The 18,751-nt window shown below is 42.7% G+C and overlaps 1 protein-coding gene across 3 annotated transcripts in view; it reads right to left on the bottom strand.

Moving 5' to 3' along the window:
• The window catches only part of lrrk1 (leucine-rich repeat kinase 1), a 124,412-nt gene that overhangs the window by 75,639 nt on the left and 30,022 nt on the right, over nt 1-18,751 (bottom strand). For 2 of the 3 annotated variants that reach the window (XM_049561456.1, XM_049561464.1), the window contains exons 6-13: nt 18,113-18,249; nt 16,060-16,286; nt 14,023-14,150; nt 13,582-13,745; nt 11,715-11,852; nt 7,500-7,612; nt 5,735-5,805; nt 3,830-3,959 (exon numbers count right to left, since the gene is read on the bottom strand). In XM_049561456.1, coding sequence (XP_049417413.1) covers nt 3,830-3,959; nt 5,735-5,805; nt 7,500-7,612; nt 11,715-11,852; nt 13,582-13,745; nt 14,023-14,150; nt 16,060-16,286; nt 18,113-18,249 — 1,108 coding nt within the window. Of the gene's footprint in view, nt 1-3,829; nt 3,960-5,734; nt 5,806-7,499; nt 7,613-11,714; nt 11,853-13,581; nt 13,746-14,022; nt 14,151-15,851; nt 15,897-16,059; nt 16,287-18,112; nt 18,250-18,751 lie in introns of those variants that run through there. The other variant, XM_049561469.1, reaches the window with a different exon arrangement.

Genomic DNA, 18,751 nt, shown 5'->3' with positions numbered 1-18,751 from the left:
ACACGGATTTTAAATATGAAGCTGCTTTATTCAGCGTTTTTACCACTTGAAATCACCTGATCTGTTTGTTTTGGAGAGAAAGAGACCTCTGCAGATAATTCAGCTCCAAGTAATAACCCCTGAATCCTGGCTCTTAAGTTCTCAGAGAAAAAACATGAACACATAATAGCAGGAGCTGGGCTAGTGGTCCCTCCGTGATGAGCTGAACAGCACTGGAGTAACACTGATTTTTAACCTGAAACTGCTTTATTGAGGGTTTTAATCACCCGAGGTCTCATTTATAAACACTGCTTACGCATAAAACAACGCCTGAAAGAGGCGTACGCTCTTTTACCCTTCATGTGCAAAAGTTGTGATCTATAAAAATAAACTTGATGGCAGAATGTGTGCACCTGTAGGGAAACTCTGACCCATGCCTGCAGACATGTAGGACCCAGGGGAAATTGGTGATGCACATGGTGAGGTGGTGAATTAAAGCCAAACTGTAGAAATTAAATGTGAGAGCCATCACTAGATGTACAATGATGTCTATATGATGTCTATAGACTGATTTCACCATAAACATTTAATCCAGCGGTGTTATTAGTGATTGTGCTAGTGAGCCATTACGTTTCCATAAACACCTTTCAGTTGTAAAAATTATGAGCCAACTCAAATCTCCCCTCAGATTCTGCTCATTATTTCATCAGAGCTGCCATCACATTCCCAGCCCCCCTGAGAGTGCACATTATCTACCTTTAAATAACTGCAAAACAGAGCATCAACAGTTTTCAATAATATCTTCCGATACTGTAAATACACATCACCAAGCACAACCAAGAGACATTGTGGTGGCGGCCACACACTTCCTCCTCCAGTCAACCTTTTAACATCTTGACCACCTGCCCATATGGTTTGTGTAAATCAGTTCAGATGGAAATAAAGCCGGTGACAGCTGTTGCACAGTTATTGATCTCCATGTCCTCATCTGGAGTCATAATCATAATGCAGGCCAAGATCGCCTCAACAAACTTAATGAATAGTGTTGACCTGTCACACCTTCATCTTCAAATGACATCTCAGGGTCAAGGGTGTTCTATTTGTCACAATCATTTTGGCACAGTGTGTAGTAATCAGTCTAAACGCTGTAAACACATAAATACTGCGGTGACATTCGGCTGTTGGCGTGATTCACCCGTAAGGTCCAACTGAAAAGAAGGCTCATTTCTATGCATCAACATTCGTGAGGTGCTTTGCATTGGACGTATAGAGGGTGGGATATGAGGATGATCCATGTGCAGACAATTCCAAGTTTATTTGGGATTTATAAAAGGAAATTGCACGCAGGCAGGCAAACGTATGGTCAAATTAAATAGTCCATTTCCTGTTTTTTTCCGCATCTACACTGTTAGTATGGATCCTACACACTGTTTTTTAAATGAGACCCCAGGTCTGCTTGTTTTGGAGAGGAAGACTGCTCTGCGGATATCCTGGTAAAAACCTCCTGAACAATGAACACTGACAGAATCCTAATGTAGAGACGCCGACATCAGTGACGGCACAGCTCTCTGAGCAGCAGAATGCAACATACTGTACATTTAAAGATGGAAAAGGTCAAACTGTATATCAGGTCCTTTGAAATAAGTGGTGCTGGGAGCTTAGTGAGATTATAAGAGGTTGTTAGTTCCATTAAGAGATTTGAAATAGTGTTATTGATCTGTAAGGCTACCTGCTGGTTGGTGAATATAACCCAGGCTGTCTGCTACATGGAATCTTGGCCAGTGTATGGAGACATTTTAAAGCACCCAGAAACTGTTGTATTTTACATTTTTTTCTTGAGCACTGGCAGAAACATGAGTGCCCCTGTATTGCAGCATCTCTGCTCTGCACCTTTCATCCGTCAATGAGGTTAAAAAATACACACATGGAGATTATGGGGCCGTACACATGCCACGTTTTTTGCACCCTCAATTCAATTAAACACAAGAAGTTAGCATAAGCTATTATGGCAAGGCTTAACTATACAGACCAGTGAGCAGTGATAACTAACATGTCTTTGGGGTCATCAGGTGGGAACCTCCTTTCACCAGTGTTTCGTCTAGTTGGTTATACGACACCTCCAGGAGGCTAGACAGTGATCTCTGGTGTCCCAGAGACACTCCCCTAATGCCAGGTCTCACTGCTCCCCACACCAACCCAATAACCTCCTTTACCTTACTTACACATGGCTTTCTCAGCCCAAACAGCACCGCCACCTTCAACAAGGCTCCGTACATGCGAGCTCCAGGTAGTGACAGTGCCGATACTACCATTCCTAGCACATCCACCTTACTCTGTTTCACACACTACATAGCATAACTTCAATATAAGCTAAAGTTAAAGGAGATAGAGAAGATAAACTCACAGACTTTCTCAGCCCAAACTGTACTGCCACCTTCAACAAACCCACGTTACATCCTTTTCACGTGGGGGGTTACGGCCTTGGCCCGTGTCTTACCTCGATCACTACCATGTTATTTTAATATGTGCAAAAGTGACAAGCCGGAGGTGTGTTGCTCCTCCTCACTTCAAATCGCTGCCATTAACTTTTAACCTGCAAAGGTGGCAGTGTCTTTGCAGGAACTGTAGGAATTTAGGAAAGCCCTTGTGAACATTTCAATAGTTACACATTAAAACAATATTTATTTGCAATTACTCTATTGAATGACCCTGAAGCATGACCAAACAGGCTGTGTCACTTCAGATCAAAGAGATGCGCCCTGTCACTGTCAGTGCAGGGCTGACAGGGCACCCTCCGCTGAGAAGAGAGAGGAGAGGAGAGGAGAGGGATTGTAGGTCTGTTTGTAAACAGGGCTTCTCTGACAGTCATGTATTTCCCCAAAAAACATCTCTTAATGCACGGTAGAGCGCTGTTCGTTTTTTTTTTTTTTTTTCCAAAATCGCCATGATATCCAGCAAATCGCCTGGCAACCATCCAGTCGCCAATATATGATTTGATTGCTGATCGTCCCAGGCCTAACTGCCACCTTCAACAAACCCAGGCTCCGTACATGCGAGCTCCAGGTAGTGACAGTGGCGATACTACCTTTGCTAGCACATTCACCATACTCTATTTCACACGTTACATAGCATAACTCTAATATAAGCTAAAGTTAAAGGAGATAGAGAAGATAAACTCACAGGCTCAGCAACATATCTGTTCCTCAACCAGCTTTCTCTTATTTCTGAGATCTGCTTTATTCCATACCGGTTTGCCTGAGCCAAGCCCCAGGCCTCCCCAGCCAAACTGAACATTACCTCTCCTCAAATTCATTGTGTTCAATGTAGACGTGCAGCAGGCGCACTCAAACCCCAGAGCGACGCTGTTGTGATGCACATGTGTTCCCAAGCGCCTATTGTCTTACTTTGTCTTTACTTTGTCTGTGAATATCAGTCTGTGGCAAGTATGGAGAAGAAGTTGATCATGTTAGTGCAGAGCTGTCAGAGCTTTACATCTGTCCCACAGACAATAGGCCTACACACTTTTTAACAGCACCTGGAAGATCAGCTCTGCACTCAGGGTTTCAGGTAAATAGGCTATGATTAGGTGCTTCTCTCGGTTGCTTAGAAACCTCGGACACAACCTGCCGTCATGCTCTTGAAAGCTGACACAGAGAAGACACAAGAGTAGCACCCAGCGCCTGACCTTGTGTTTTCCAGGCAGTTTAAGACGCAGCATGTGTACGGCCCCTATGACTTTAAACTAATATCATAGTGTGGCAGAGGGAGGACTGAGAGGGACAGAAGGTGTGCAGGTGAAGGTTGTCAGACAGACAAACAGAGAAACAGACAGATACACGGACGGACTCACTTGGAGAGGTAGAGCTCGGTAAGGCCGTGCAGACCACACAGTGACTGGGGAACACACTCCAGCTGGTTGTCATTCAAGTAAAGCACTTCCAGTGAATCCCGCAGAATCATGGGAAACTCTATGGGACACACTGCCAAGACAGAGCCATGCGGGGGGTCACAGCGTGTAAGTTCAAACACACACACACACACAGCAACTACAGTTCATTAGAAAGTGGATAATGTGAGCTCTGGGTAAGGAGTTGTGTTTGGATCAATGTGTGCCAAACATTTCCAAAGAATCTACAAAGTCATCAGCATCTTCCACAGAAGTGTTTTTCTGTGCGGGGCGTAATTCCTGTTTATATATTTTATAACAGTGCATTATTTCCATTGTATCAGACAATTGACCCACAGGAGACATGCATCAGTCCCATCAGGATCTTGAGAAGTTCCCCTTCACTGATAACACATGTTCCAAATGTGTTTGTTTGAACTTGTTTTAAACCAGACTTGACACATTAATCATTCATTCTCCATAACCGCTTATCCTGTTGGGGGTCACCAAGGGGGCTGGAGCCTTGCCCAGCTGACATTAGGTGAGAGGCAGGGTTCACCCTGGACAGGTCACCAGACTATCACAGGGCTGACACACAGAGACAGACAACCATTCACACTCACATTCACACATACGGGCAATTTAGACAATTTAATTTTAACCTGCATGTTACTGTGACTGTGGGAGGAAGCTGGAGCACCTGGAGGAAACCCACGCTGACACAGGAGCTCCCCACCCTGGGGTTTGAACTATTAATTATATTAAGCAATATTTTTTTCATCCAGTACGACCATTTTGAGTGCAGGAAGTTGGACGTTTCAACCACTGATCCCATTTAACACTAGATATTTTGACTATTTGTCCATCACTTCTAGCTGAGGGCCCTTTCTTTCAGACTTTTCAGTTTGATCTGAACCAAAATTACAGATGAAAACAGTTTTTGTATGATTCAGAGTTTTGGACTAATTACAGGAAGTTTTGGCAAGTTATCGTTAAGTGATAAGAGTAGTGTTGCACCAGACCTGGGGGACGGGAATCAGGATTGGCTGCATTGTGTGCCGGGCGGCAGTCAGGGACGGGGCCCCAGGCGTTCTGATCCTTGGTGTTGCAGACTGTTTAACTCCCTTTTTCTTTAATTATTTTATCTATTTTCCTTCTTTCGCTAATTTTGTTGTTTAATTTTGGTTCATTTTTTTCCCTTTGTGTTTTTTTTCTGAATCACAGTTTCTTGAGTTGTGACCTTATAGTTACAGTAAAAGAAAACATATGGTGATATGTTAACATATGTATATATTGTACCTATCCTGCATTAATGAATACAGTTAGTTGTTAAAAAAGAGAAGTACCCCTGGTTGGGAATCACTGTTGCAGCAGATTCGTCACCACGAGGTCAAGTCTTTATTTCAGATCATGTTAACTCTGAACACGCTCCATAAATCAAAGGTTAGTTTGAGGGACGGGGTCAGAGATAGTTCACTTCATGTGGGAGGTTAGAGATGGTTTGTTTATTGTCATTCAGAGGCTGAGAGAGCATTGTCTTAGAGCTGTGGTTCCCAGACAGTGGAGTGGGACCTCTTCAATGGGGGGGAAGAAGAATTTGAAGGGTCATCAAATGATTCATGAGCCAAAACTGGATTCAACTCGCCTTGTGCTCATCATACAGAAAACAACAAATAAAACAGGCAAATATGTTAACAATATGTAAACATTCTCAGTTTGTGGCACAAATGCAAGGACAAAATGTCAGGTAATGCTGAGAAATGTTCTGACTCTACAGCCCTGACATCAGCTCTGAGGTCAACATTAGTAGCAGACACTAGGTTCAGCTTGTTAGAGTTAATTATTTCCATGTATGTAAAGCAGACCTACCTGGGTCTGGGTCCCTTCTGTTCCATGTACTCAGGAAGGCCAGCCTCCTGGATTTGGGCCCCTCCTCTGTTCTAAAGACACAGCAACAAGTCCAATAATGTCAAGCACAGTAGCATTAAGAAGGAGTGACAAAAGCCCTCATTTACAAACATCACACTGCATGGGCTTTAGCTTTATATGATTCAGAAATATTTAGAGATATGACAAGTTTACTGACAAAAAGTAAAAAGTAAGAGAGGCAAGAACTCTGCTCTAAGCCCGATATGATACAGTCAGGGTGCCCACACATTTTGACCAATGAGTTTCAAAACTATTGCAGAACTTTTCCATAATATTGTACAACATTTCTCTAACCTAACATAGTTTTAAATGTGTAAGATTACACTGCAATACAGCCATACATTATGAAACACTTCCTTCCAAGTCTTTTACGGATAAGCAAACTATGCGCCATTTTGGGGCAGAGGAATCAATTTGTTTTACACATCTGTTACATTTATTTCTTGTTAAACAAACATTTGTTTTAAACACGTTTAAAAATTGTTTGCCACCTTGCCTGAACCTGAGCGTTCGTGATACGTTAATAGACTACAGTTGATTGACGCCATGCTCCCTTGGGCTTCCCCAGTAATACAATAAAGTATTTCATATCCCGACGTCTAGACATGTACAGTATGTGTTGTCTGTAAATAACCAACCTGTCAATAGCCCTCTGTTTGATTTACTTGGAGACAACAGCCTGATACTGCTGTGTTGTGTAACTGTGCTGCAGCTGCCTCCCACTCAGGTTAACTTTAGCTATCCATCAGTGGTAACTGTCATCAGCATCATTTAGTATCAAACTGACTGTGAATATTCATGTATCTTCTGTGCCTTAGATCTCAGTGTGAAAGCTTCGGTTAATCTGCTACACAACACAACACAACACAACACAGCTTTTCTGCAGTTCTTCTTTACTTCTTATGGACATTTCTTTCACCCAAAAGGGGGCGTGGCATTTGTGATGATGTGATGCTGGTCTTAATGTGTATCAAATGTCAAAATAAATCCAAACCTATATGACTGGACCATGTTGGAGTTTAATTTGAAAGGACAGACACAGGAAGTGTCCACGCTCAGCAGTCAGACAGGAGTCAGGTTAATCTCCAGGGCTGGTACCTGCGGTTATTCCACAGGCTAGTTAATAACATGTCGGGCAGGAAATCCAAAGTGTGGGATCATTTTGAGAAGGTGAAGGACGAACCCAAGGTGATATGTAAACTCATCTTCATTGGTCGACTACAAACATGACGTATCATCTGAAACATGGAAGTAGCTACATGCCCATTAGCCCACAGCGTCATTAACAGGCGGCTCGCTCAGTGTGTGACGTGCACTTGGAGATCAAATATAGGCCTATATTAATGAAGGTTCATTAGTACGGTTTGTATTTCTCTGTAATGTAGCACAGTGTTAACAATGTTACTGACACTATTCTTTCTCACACCTTCAACTCAAACCACCAAAATATATCATTTAATCATTACATTCATATCATTAACATGTGGGTGACTAGTCCACTGATGGACCCTGATGAGGACTAGTGGTTGACTAGGAAAATTCTTAGCCGTACTAGACTGCATCTGGCATTATCTTTTATCCATCTCCTTATCTCTGCATTAAAACCGCCCAGTGTTTCTTCACATATGACCTTCAGTGACCTCAGCAGTGAATGGTTGTGTTGTTCAGTAACAGCTGGCAGTGTGTATCTACAGTGTGGACCTACTTGCCCAGCTGGTTCCTGGAAAGATCGAGGGTCCTGAGCTGGGAGCACTTCCACTTACTGGGGGCCGGGAGTGTCGCAATGTGATTCCCACACAATCTCAACGAGACCAGAGCCTGATGGGAGGATGAGTGGGAGGAGGGGTGAGATACTGTAAACCACACATTCACATTTTCCTTTCAAGGAGTACACAGACAGCTGGCTGACTGTATTACTGGCCAGCTTTCCTGTACAGTGAAGAAAACATAGCTCCAAAGTTCTCACTGTGGTTACTGTGTTATGTTGCCTCAAATCGTTCACTCATTAGTCATTCACATCAGGCATCTTTTAAGAAGGAAAGAGATCTGATAAGAGATGCAGCCAAGCCTGGAAGAAAACATGCATTAAGTATGACACAGAGGCTGTGATACTGTTTTGCTGCAGCAGCTCCCATAAGAACTGAAAATGGTTTCCATTCCAAAAGAGATGTATCTGGTAACATGGCAGATAAAAACGAATGCAAGTCGTGAAATTGTGTTCAGCAGAAAAACTGATAAACCCATAAACCTTTCCACTTTCATTTATATATCATCTTTAAATTTATTGTCATTTATTGATCATGCAATAGCCCAGCTGTCAGAAGAAAGCACCATATACAAGGATGTATTAAAGCCATCTTAGTTATTTGACAGACCGCTGACTTTTGTTTTTGTTTTCCTTGTCCTTGGTTTTAATTATGACTACATTTAATGTACATTTGTGCCTACATTATGTTCCTTGTTTACCACGCTGCACCACAAATTGGCCCTTTGGGGACATTTAAGTTTTATAAGACTGTCTTTTGTTTTCTCTTTATTCTTTCTCCTTTGTTGGTTCCACATTGGGTCGTATAACAAAGCTGTCAGGATTTTAAAAGGAGACCTTTTGTGTCTGATGTGTAGTGTTACAAGGAAGGAAATTCAAATAAAACAGGGCGAAAGTTTCAGATGATGAGGTAAACATACGCTGAAGTTCCCTGTAAGCAAAAACCTCAGGCTCCCTAACACAGTGGTTCCCCTTGGTCGTTAGTTTAAGGTCAATTCAGTGTCAGTGTCAATTCACTGTGAAATTCCCTGTACTTCAAAATAAAGTGTGTATTTGACATGTTTGCAAGTCACTTGGGGTCCATTCAGATTGGACCTGGGACCCACCAGCTGGGAACCACTGTCCTAACGGCCTGCACTGGCAGCTTTTTTTTCCAATAGTTCCCACTGAAGAGAGCGTGTATGCAGCCGTCTAGAGAAAAAACGCAATGTCCAGCATCCTTTTTCAGAGCGGAAGAAACGCCCAATGTGCTTTTTCTTAATTTGTACAATGAATGAATATTACATAGGGTTGGGTACCGTTCATAATTGAACCAATACGGTACTGGTACCGGTATCTGGAATTCAGTACCGGTACCAAACGGTATCTTATTTCGGTACTTTTTAACCCTATGGGCCCTAGGCCTTTTTGGAGTATTTTTACTGCCTTTACTTTTAAGCTCATATCACAGTCATTATAAAGGCTACATACACATGCTATATCTTGTTTTTTTTTCAGGACAATCTGAGCTAACCAGATTTGCCGTCATTCCTATGTGCCTGTATTTTATATTAATTTTTCTATCAATGAAAAAAACAAATCTGTGTGACTAAATTCTTACATTTTTACATGTATCTCACCATAGCAAGTTGGAAGAAGACATATTCTGCCATATATGAAGAGGGGAGACTCTCTGGAATCTGGCAATATAAGAACCATGATGCTGGGACATTCTGTCACTTCACAGCTGTCCAAAACATGTGGTTTGTGCCAGGCGGACATGATTGCCAGTAATTTTTCATTATTGCAAGAAATTCCATTGACTCATTCACAAGTCAAAAATGTGTTTTATCTGAAAGAAACATGCAATATTTACATCTAAGATCATAGAGGAATAGTCAACCAAGTGCAATGATGTCCTCCAAGATAATATTTGTTTTTCAGTTTCAGTTATATATTGGGGGGCATTTTGGGCATTGGTGGGGGGGCACGTGTCCCCCTCAATGTATATGGTGACTACGGCCCTGTCAGCATGCATAATTAGGCTACAGTTGTCTGGGTACGCAAAGGTCAAGTGCCTGGTCTTGTCATACAAAGTTTGATGGCGTGTCAACTGGACAATATGGAGATATTTGCATCTTGAAAGCCGGACTACAAATGTGGATAGACAGGGAGAAACACACGCAAGCCTAAGACGTGGTAAGATACGATATTCCTCACTATATGAAGTGACTGATAACAAGATCTGTATAATGGATTGTAAAGAAATTCATCAGGTTTTTATTTTGTAGACAATTGATCTGTATTTATAGCGTGACGGGATGACAGCACAATGATGTGTGTGGTCCTGCGCTTTCATGTCATGTGTGGCATTTCTGTGCGAGCCTGCGTTCGCGAGTAATCCATCCAAGAGTAATGTGTGTGCTGTTTCCGCTGATATGCGTGGCTTCTCGCTATGACGCACGGTCGCGGAGAAAATCCACAGAGAAGAACGGGTGTGAATTTGGACGCACTACGCGTCGTTTGGGCCCATAGGCTAAACTTCTCAGTTTCAACATTTTATTGAGAACATTTAGGAACAGTGCTGCATGTTAACTTTTGTCTGCACATTGTTTTTGTCGCCATTGTTGCTGAGTCTGAGGTGCGAGTCATGCGCTCTCGCTCTGCCTCCACCTCAGGTACCGAAATTTGGCACCGATTCATTTTAAGTTAATCGGTACTCGGTAGTACCGACGTGAATCGGTACCAAGTACAAAAAGTACCGAGTTTCAGTACCCAACCCTAATACTACATACATTGAAAAGTATTGTATTTCATGTCTCCATCTGCTGGTGGGCTGTCACAATACGATAATGCAAGTATAATATGATATTAAAGGGACAGTGCACCCAAAAATGAAAATTCTGGTCTTGCACACGTGAGCGTGGTGCCCAGAGAGGCAGTTAGAGCTGCAGGCTACAATGAGGCTAAAAACAGAGTTCAAATGAGGTTTTTCCAAACAACTTTTTATGTCGGGGCTTTAGGACACTTGGATCACTACGGACAAGCAGTATGGAGATATTTTGTGGTTTCAATTATGTGTTCTTGGACGTTTGAATCTGGGGCGCCGTCTGCCTCCATTAGGTGGAGTTGTGCTGCTACCCCCTCTCCCCTTGGATCTCCGCAAGGGATGTGAGGACTCTAAAACTTCACCTGAGCCTCTCTCGGCATATGGGCGAGGAGATAATGGCTGAATTTTCAGTTTTGGGTGCACTATCCCTTTAATTCCACTACAGAAGAGACTTGATGATCACTAAAATTAGGTGGGGAAAAAAGTGGATATATCAAAATTCGTATCTGTTATTGGCCAAATGATCAGATGATATCAGATATCAGCAAAAAATCCAATATCGTGCGTCCCTAAACTGTAGTCAAGGTTGAATAAATTTGGTACTGATTCCTTTAAAGAATTATTGATAATAAAATGATAGAAATACAAATCATGGATGGCTGCTTCACCTCCGAATGTTTTCAGTGCTTTTGTATGTTTGTGCTGAAGCCGCTCTGACATTCAGCTGACCCGTGTCACATGACCCTGCAAAACTATGTGACATTAAAACAGCTGCATGCAGTCGCACACTTCTACATCTAGTAAACGAGAGAGAATGCCGGACAGGAAGCGTATTGTGGTGCTGCTTCTCACCCTGCAGATAAACATAGAGACAGAAACATGCACTATGTGTGACAAGAAGGTAAAACACAGCAGCAACATGAGTAACAACCTCTTCCAACATTTGAAAACAACACACCCTGAAAGTTAAAAGGACGCTGAGTAAAAACAAGAAGACGCCCATAATAAATTTGTCATACGTTTGTTATTAATGGCCAGCACGTTTAATGTGATTTCCTTTCAGTTTAATTTTCTTTTTTCTAAAAGAGACCATTATTTTTGAAAGAACTAATACCATTACATTTCTAACAGAAAGTCATGTTACTGCACTCTCACTCTCTCCTGGTGCTTCAGTGACTTAAACATGGAGTCAACTACACAGCAGCAATGCCATCTGCAGGCTACTCAACACATCACACACACAGGAGTCTGACTCCTTTTACTGTTAATGCATCTATTTCTGTTGAATCGATATACGTGTAACTGGTAATTGCACTCCAGCCTGGTGCACATACAACAGGTCCTACCTCCAGCTCAAAGATATATGAGGGCAGCTCCTTCAGGTTGTTGTCAGAGAAGTCCACCTCCTGCAGCTGAGTCCTCCAGAAGATGGAGATAGTGTTGGGAAGACTCTCAATCACGTTGGAGGAGGCTTTGCATTGTTTCTGCAGGAGAGGAGGAAGAAGAGGATGCATTTCTGTTACTATGAGTAAAACATAATACTTTATTGACCCCTCCCAAGAACAATCAGCATCTCCGTGATGAAGGTTCAGCTGTTACTGTGTGGTTAGTTGATCAATATTAAGATAATGCAGTTTTAGTCGACAGTAAGACATGCACTGTGCATTCCCCAAACTTTAAAGCACAAGTTTGGTATTATTTTATGTTTCCTCTTGTAAACACATCCCGGGAAAAGACCAACAACACCAATATGTGTGTCCAGTGTAGACCTGGGCGTACACTGTACAATTTAAGCTCATTCTGACACGATTTTTGAGCCTCACGCCTTATTTTTGGAGTTGGACCAAATTTCAGCTTTGTCCGGCATCATTTGCCAGCAGAGTGCAGGGGGGGAGCGAGGACCAATCAACTCTTCCCGACCAGCCGTTGGACATTTGGAGGAAGTTCTGACGGTCATTGTCAGGCTGTCAAACAGTTGAAGCAAAGCCACAAGATGAGTGCCTCTTTTCTCACTCAATTAATCGTACAGTGTATATCCAGCTAGCTTGTACGTGCTGCTAACTTGCTAACGTATGTGTGTGTGTTCATGTGAGAGACAGACTTTTCAAAGCTCAACAGCAGCAAAACCGAGGCACACTGGCTCCAAAAACACCACATCCAAAATCCAAAAGTCCCACACATCATCACTGCCAACTTCCCTGTACCCTTCTCCAGCCACGTCACGAGTCTCGGTGTCATTCTGGACAGCACTCTTTCTTTCGACCCTCACATAAAAAACATTACCCAGACTGCTTTCTTCCGCCTCCACAACATTTCCAGACTCCGCCCATCACTGTCCCAATCCAGCACTGAGGTCTTGGCCCACGCATTTGTTACATCACATATTGACTACTGTAACGCAGTTCTCTCTGGTCTTCACACCAAACTCATTTACAGGCTTCAAATCATTCAAAACTCAGCTGCCTGGATCATCACCCGTATCAAATCATCCAACCACATCACCACCATCCTCATCTAACTACACTGACTCCCCGTTCAGTATCGGATCGACTACAATAACCTCCTGCTCACCCTCAAAGCCCTGCACAACCTGGCCCCCACTTACCCCTCTGACCTTCTCCAGGAGTACACCTGCACCCTGCGCTCTTCCTCTGCTGGTCTCCTGATCATCCCCATCTCACGCCTCAGCACCATGGGTGCCAGGGCTTTCAGCTACACTGCCCCCAGCCTTTGGAACGCCCTACCCCCACCGTCTGACAGCATAACATCCTTCAAATCCCATCTCAAATCCCACCTGCTCACTTTAACACTGACTGTACCCTCTGACTGATTTTGATGATCGTACCATTCAGTGTGAGGACATAAATCATAAGAGGATTTAATGGTTCAGTGGGAGTTAGAATTAAACAACAACATTTTCATACAGTGTATGCCCAGCTTTAGTCTGTGACTCCTCTGCCCTGTCTGGGACCAAAAGCCAGAACAACAGAAACAACAAAATACACTCATCTGTGGAACGCAATAAAAATATTTAACATTCTGTGTGAACCTTCATCATCCTCCTCAAATGTTATCTTTGGCACAGTAGCTAAGCCTCTCAAACAGCTCCTACACCATGATGCAACATTGATCAAGATCCTGTAAATGAGAGTGCCTGTAGACAGCAGAGGAAAAAGATGTGTGTAGTGGATCATCAGCAGTCTGGTTTCTTACCAGTGGACAGGCCCAGGGATCAGGGAAGGTGCTCAGTGTGTTCCTGCACACGTTGAGGAAGCCCAGGGATTTCAAACAGTGCATGACGGACGTGGGCAAAATGGTCAGACAGTTATCGGACACGTCCAGCTCCTCCAGCTTACGTAGGCCGATCCAGTTGGTAGCTGACAGAATGGAAATAAAGCACACAGCCAAAGTCTGAATTACACCTGCACAAATGACGAATTAAAGAACTGTTGCTTCAGGTGGGTTTTAGGATGTGTTTATGATGCAGTGTATTTGTAGGGTTACAGCTCTTGGGCCATCTCTTTCAAAATAACCCCTGACACGCGCCTGACAAACACTGAGTAAATATATACTTTTAAATCTACATTAAATATTTATTACATACATTAGTCTACATGCATACAATAGTTCTACAGAAGCAGAGTTGGAACGTACTGTCAGGGATGTCAAACAGGACGGTGAGCTGGTTCTTAGCAGCAGAAATCCTCTGTATGCGGGTCAGATGGAGAAGTCCAGGTGGTAAACTGGTGAGCTGGTTCTGGGAGAGGTTTATCTGCTGTAACCTGAAGCACAGGAGAGACGATGACAGCTGATGAGTTTTTTCTTTATGACACAAGCAGCTACATCCAGGACTGAGACACTGAATCAGTGTTTGGCCCACACTTGTAAATGCCTTCGCTGAGGGAATACTTAAATAAGCTTGTTTGCCATTTTAGCCGAAGTGAGAGGAGATCGATATTCGTTTAATCTCTGAGTCCACAGAATTGACTTCAGGACATGTTCAGCCTGGATTAACACGAAGACTGGAAACAAGGGGGAAGCTATTCATCCACACTGTATTATCTGAATTTAAGACACAGAGAAACAGAGAATGAGACAGTCAGTACGTTTACACGCACAATTAAGTTGAGCTCCAGTTACAGCTTGACTAGGCCTATTGGACTACTGTCTTTGTCCCAGTATACAAGCACTGGAGGGGTGGGTGGAGGTATGTCCGAGTCCGCAACAAAAGGTGGAGATATGCCTCCTTTCAGCTTGTAAGTATTGCACCTTTTTCCGGTTGACTTGTTGCGTCACAGACCAAACAATCGGCCAACATGTTAGCTACAGTTAGCTAGCAGCTAACTGGTGCCATGGTGGACAAAGTCACAGCTCTGTACATTTCATCCATTCATAAATGCACGGCTCATGTTGTTACCAGCTTCTTCAGCTGAATCCAAATGTCCACCCTTGCAGACTTCAACTGAACTAATGTGACGCATTTACTATCATCATTTAAGTCTGTGAGGGCAGGGACTGCAAGTGGCTGACAGACAGCCCCCGAGACTGTCCAGACTCTCTGGAAGTCTGTAGAAAGTCCGCTTGAGGCCCCTTGTGGACTGGCTGAATTGTGGATTTGGAGACCTCAGCACTACGAGACTTCCCGTGAGCGCGCCCACAAAGTCTGGGAGTTTTAGACATTTGGATTCAGCTTTCTTCTGTTACACATTTAATGCTATTCACTTCCGGGTCAAAGCCCAGGGCAGAATCTGTGGAGCATGCTCAGAGCTCCTCAGCCAGTTTTGGTCTCACTGACTGTATACATGCAGGAGGAATTTGACTCCCAGTCACATTATCTGGTACCCTGGAAATCCAAAGTTCTCGCGAGAGCACAATTTGAATTTGCTCAGCGAGTCACTCTGGCAATCAGTGATGATGCTCATTACTCATGCCATTGGAGCCGAGCTGCACCAATCGGTGTATATGATACAGGCGGGCCAGAGGCGAGCTAATCAGTCAGTAAACATTGCAAGATGGCTACGGATGAACACCAGTTGTTTGAAATGGCTTTGGCCGCTACAATGAACGAGTTAGACTTGGCTTTTTCTCTAAAAGAGGAACAGAAGACAGCGCTCGCTTTTGCTGTTTTGCCGACCGAATACGGCAAGAGTCTAATCTACCAGTTAGCTCCGCTGGTAGCTAAGCGCTAAGTATTGTTCTGATTGGTCGTAGTGTTATCCAATTGCGTGCAGTGATATTTACAAATGCATGCTTGGTGCCGCCCCTCGAGTTGGGCCATTTGCATTACTCATAGCCAGACCCTAAATCTTTCTAGATTTGGGTCTGGATTTCCAGGCTAATTATCTGGGTGTGTCAGCCCGACTTTGAGAAATTCACTTTAGTTCGATTTCAGTCAGACTAATATGTTTACATGTAGTTTAAAAGTCTGGTTTTAGCCAGACTAACACAATAAATCGATTTTCTCTAATGTCATGTAAACGTACTGATTGTGGTTTCAGGAGCATTCAGAGTCAACAACAACGAGGTTCAGTATCTCTGAAGTCCAGTCCTCACAGTGGGTGGATTGGTAAATCTGTAGCCAAGAAGACACCCTTAGATACTGGATTTAAATATAGTGAGACAGTTATTTGGAGCTCTACAGAGCAGTGGCAGAATAAGAATTCAGATCCTCTAGTTAAGTGGCAAACATACCTGGAGCAGATGACCTCCTGGGAGCTGTGAGCAGCTGGCAGCTCCTTCAGCAGGTTGTTAGAGAGATCCAGATTCTGCAGCTGCATGAGACCCCAGGGCACCACAGAGGGCAGCGCAGCCAGGCTGTTGGATGACAGATCCAGGTGGGTGATACGTGACGAGACATCCATGAACCAATCCAGCTCCAGCCAGGGCAGCTGCAGACCGCTCCAGGACACACTGACAGCCTGCGCACAGACAGACAGACAGCATGACGTCATGAGGAGAGCCACTTCTAATCACCTTGACTGAAAGTATTATGAACTTAATCATAACACATCATAATTCTTAACGTTTTATTAAAGTGAATAAATGAACATTAGCAACTGAACCCAGATGAGCTAAAAAACGAGATATTCTCTGGGATTATAAAGTCATAAACTACCCAAAAAAAACCTGAGATTAGAGTCACATATTTATGAGACACTGGTCAAGGAACCACATTGCTTCACTTTGCGATGGTTGAATTAACTTTATCAAACCACAGACACTGCTTGGGTTGCTTTTATTTTACGGTACACTTGTAAGACGTAATAAACTGTATTTTGTATCAAATTACACCATGAATTAATTTTTTTGCAAGATATTTATTGGTATTTATTAGGTTTATTTGGGTGCGTAAACCCACTCTACCCTCTCTAACCCATTATCTTATATTTGCAAATCTGTGCATCAATAGGCCATTTTTGTTTAGTAATACTATAAACTATTAACTGGACATCTAGCAACGGCAACCTGTTGTTACAACAAGACATAGACATGTTTAGATATGTGATTTCATTCATACTTTTCCTTGTTTTTTGTCATAAATTTATGACTTTAGTTTTTTCTCTCAAATTTACAATTTAAAATATTCAAGTTTCTTTTACCATAAATTTGTGGGTTTTGCCTGTAAATTTACTGCTTTAAATGTAATTTGTATTTTGTAATATTTTTATCCTTTCTTGGCACTCAGTCACTTTTTTCCTGTTTTTCTTTTGCTTCTGACTCTTGAGCTGCTGTAACGTTTGAATTTCCCCAGTGTGGGATAAATAAAGTCTTGTCTTGTCTTATTTATCGAAATACCCCCCCCGCTAGTACTTTTGTTTTACTTCCTGTAAAATGGCCATAATATGATGTTGTACTTATGAGATGAACTAAACCAAATTACAGTGGTAACATTGAAGGTAATCTGGTCATGGTTCTAAAATTTCAAATCCAGTCTAGAAAAGATCCTTTGAAAAAAACAAGATTAATTGTTTGTATGTACATCCTACACTTTGTTTATTTATTCATTTCATTTTATTCTCAATTTCTTATTTTCATTTCCATAGACAGGTTTGTGCTGCAGAGAGCTCATCATCACAATATCACAAAAACTTGGACATGGACATTTTCAGTATATTAAAACTGTAAAATAACTTTTTAGAGGTAAATGTCTTCACACTACAGCTGACAGGCTTCTGGCTGGCTAACATGACACATTGCAGCTAGCAGCAGGAACATCACTGACCCAGACCACATCATTAGTTCTGCAGGTGGTGAGAAATGAACGGTGTGTCTCCTGAACCCTCGACAGGCAGAACAAGTTAATGAGCACTGAAGCTGCCCTCAGAAAAGTCATTTTCTGAGGACATCAAACAAGTGCTCTGTGTCATGTCATCATCTGTAAATCAGTATTTCTACATGGACACCAGTTCCCTGTTATGTCTTCTTATGGTTTGAATCTTATTCAGGATATGACAAAGAACATAACCTGCTAATCAATATGATTCTAACGTTATCAGGTTTCTGTTTAACGTCTTTGAATCTTTCATATCCCAGACACACTCTGTCATCTCTGTACTCTTTTACTGACCTATGGGCAAAACAGCTCTGATCCAAAGCTATCTGTCTGCACCTCTATCAGCTGGAGTTGCAATTAAACTTGAAACACACATAAATTTAATGGAGTTGAAAACAACTCCTCATAGGCTGTCTTTCCTGCTGCACTGTTTTCTACTCGGGAACACAGTGGTGACACGCCGCTACCTACCTCCTCTCCTTCTGCGTTGGAGGTTTCCTGTATTTGGAGTCTGAGGAGATGTTTGCTGAAGGCTGGATGGTCCATCAGGGTGTATGAGGAGAATCCTGCTCCATTCTGCAGCAGGAAGCGAGCTATCTCCTCATTACCTGCAACACAAAACATGCCACTCACTTCATGTGTTCACAGCACCAGAGGTGGACAGTGTTCACGCTATATCTGTCACCAGAACTGTTCCAGCACTTCTGCTTTACATGTTTCTAACCTGGTGTTTTCTCTTGCAGGTGTTCAACGTTTAAAGAATTAATTGTCTCAAGGTTTGCATTAAGGAGTTACAGCTTAGCCACGGACACACAGCTGCTGTAGGCGGTGCTTAGCTCCCTGTGACTGGATTGTGATTGGTCAGTCGGGGCAGGATCAGGATTAAAGGGCAGATTTATGTTGCCAGTACTTCAATCTGCCATTTAAAACTGTCGAACAATTTAGTGGCCTAACATTAATAATGTTAAATTAATCACGGTGTTGCAAGCCATAAAGTTAGAGCATAAAGGAGCTGCTATTACTGATAAGAAATCACAATCATCAGTGAGCTTGTCAAGGCTGAAACTCTGGTTCAACATCTGATCTGACATACAGTATTTCCAGGACGTG

Source organism: Epinephelus fuscoguttatus, linkage group LG2, assembly GCF_011397635.1.
Source record: "Epinephelus fuscoguttatus linkage group LG2, E.fuscoguttatus.final_Chr_v1".
In the NCBI taxonomy this organism is placed as follows: Eukaryota; Metazoa; Chordata; class Actinopteri; order Perciformes; family Serranidae; genus Epinephelus; species Epinephelus fuscoguttatus.
This window is presented reverse-complemented; position numbering and strand designations above follow the sequence as displayed.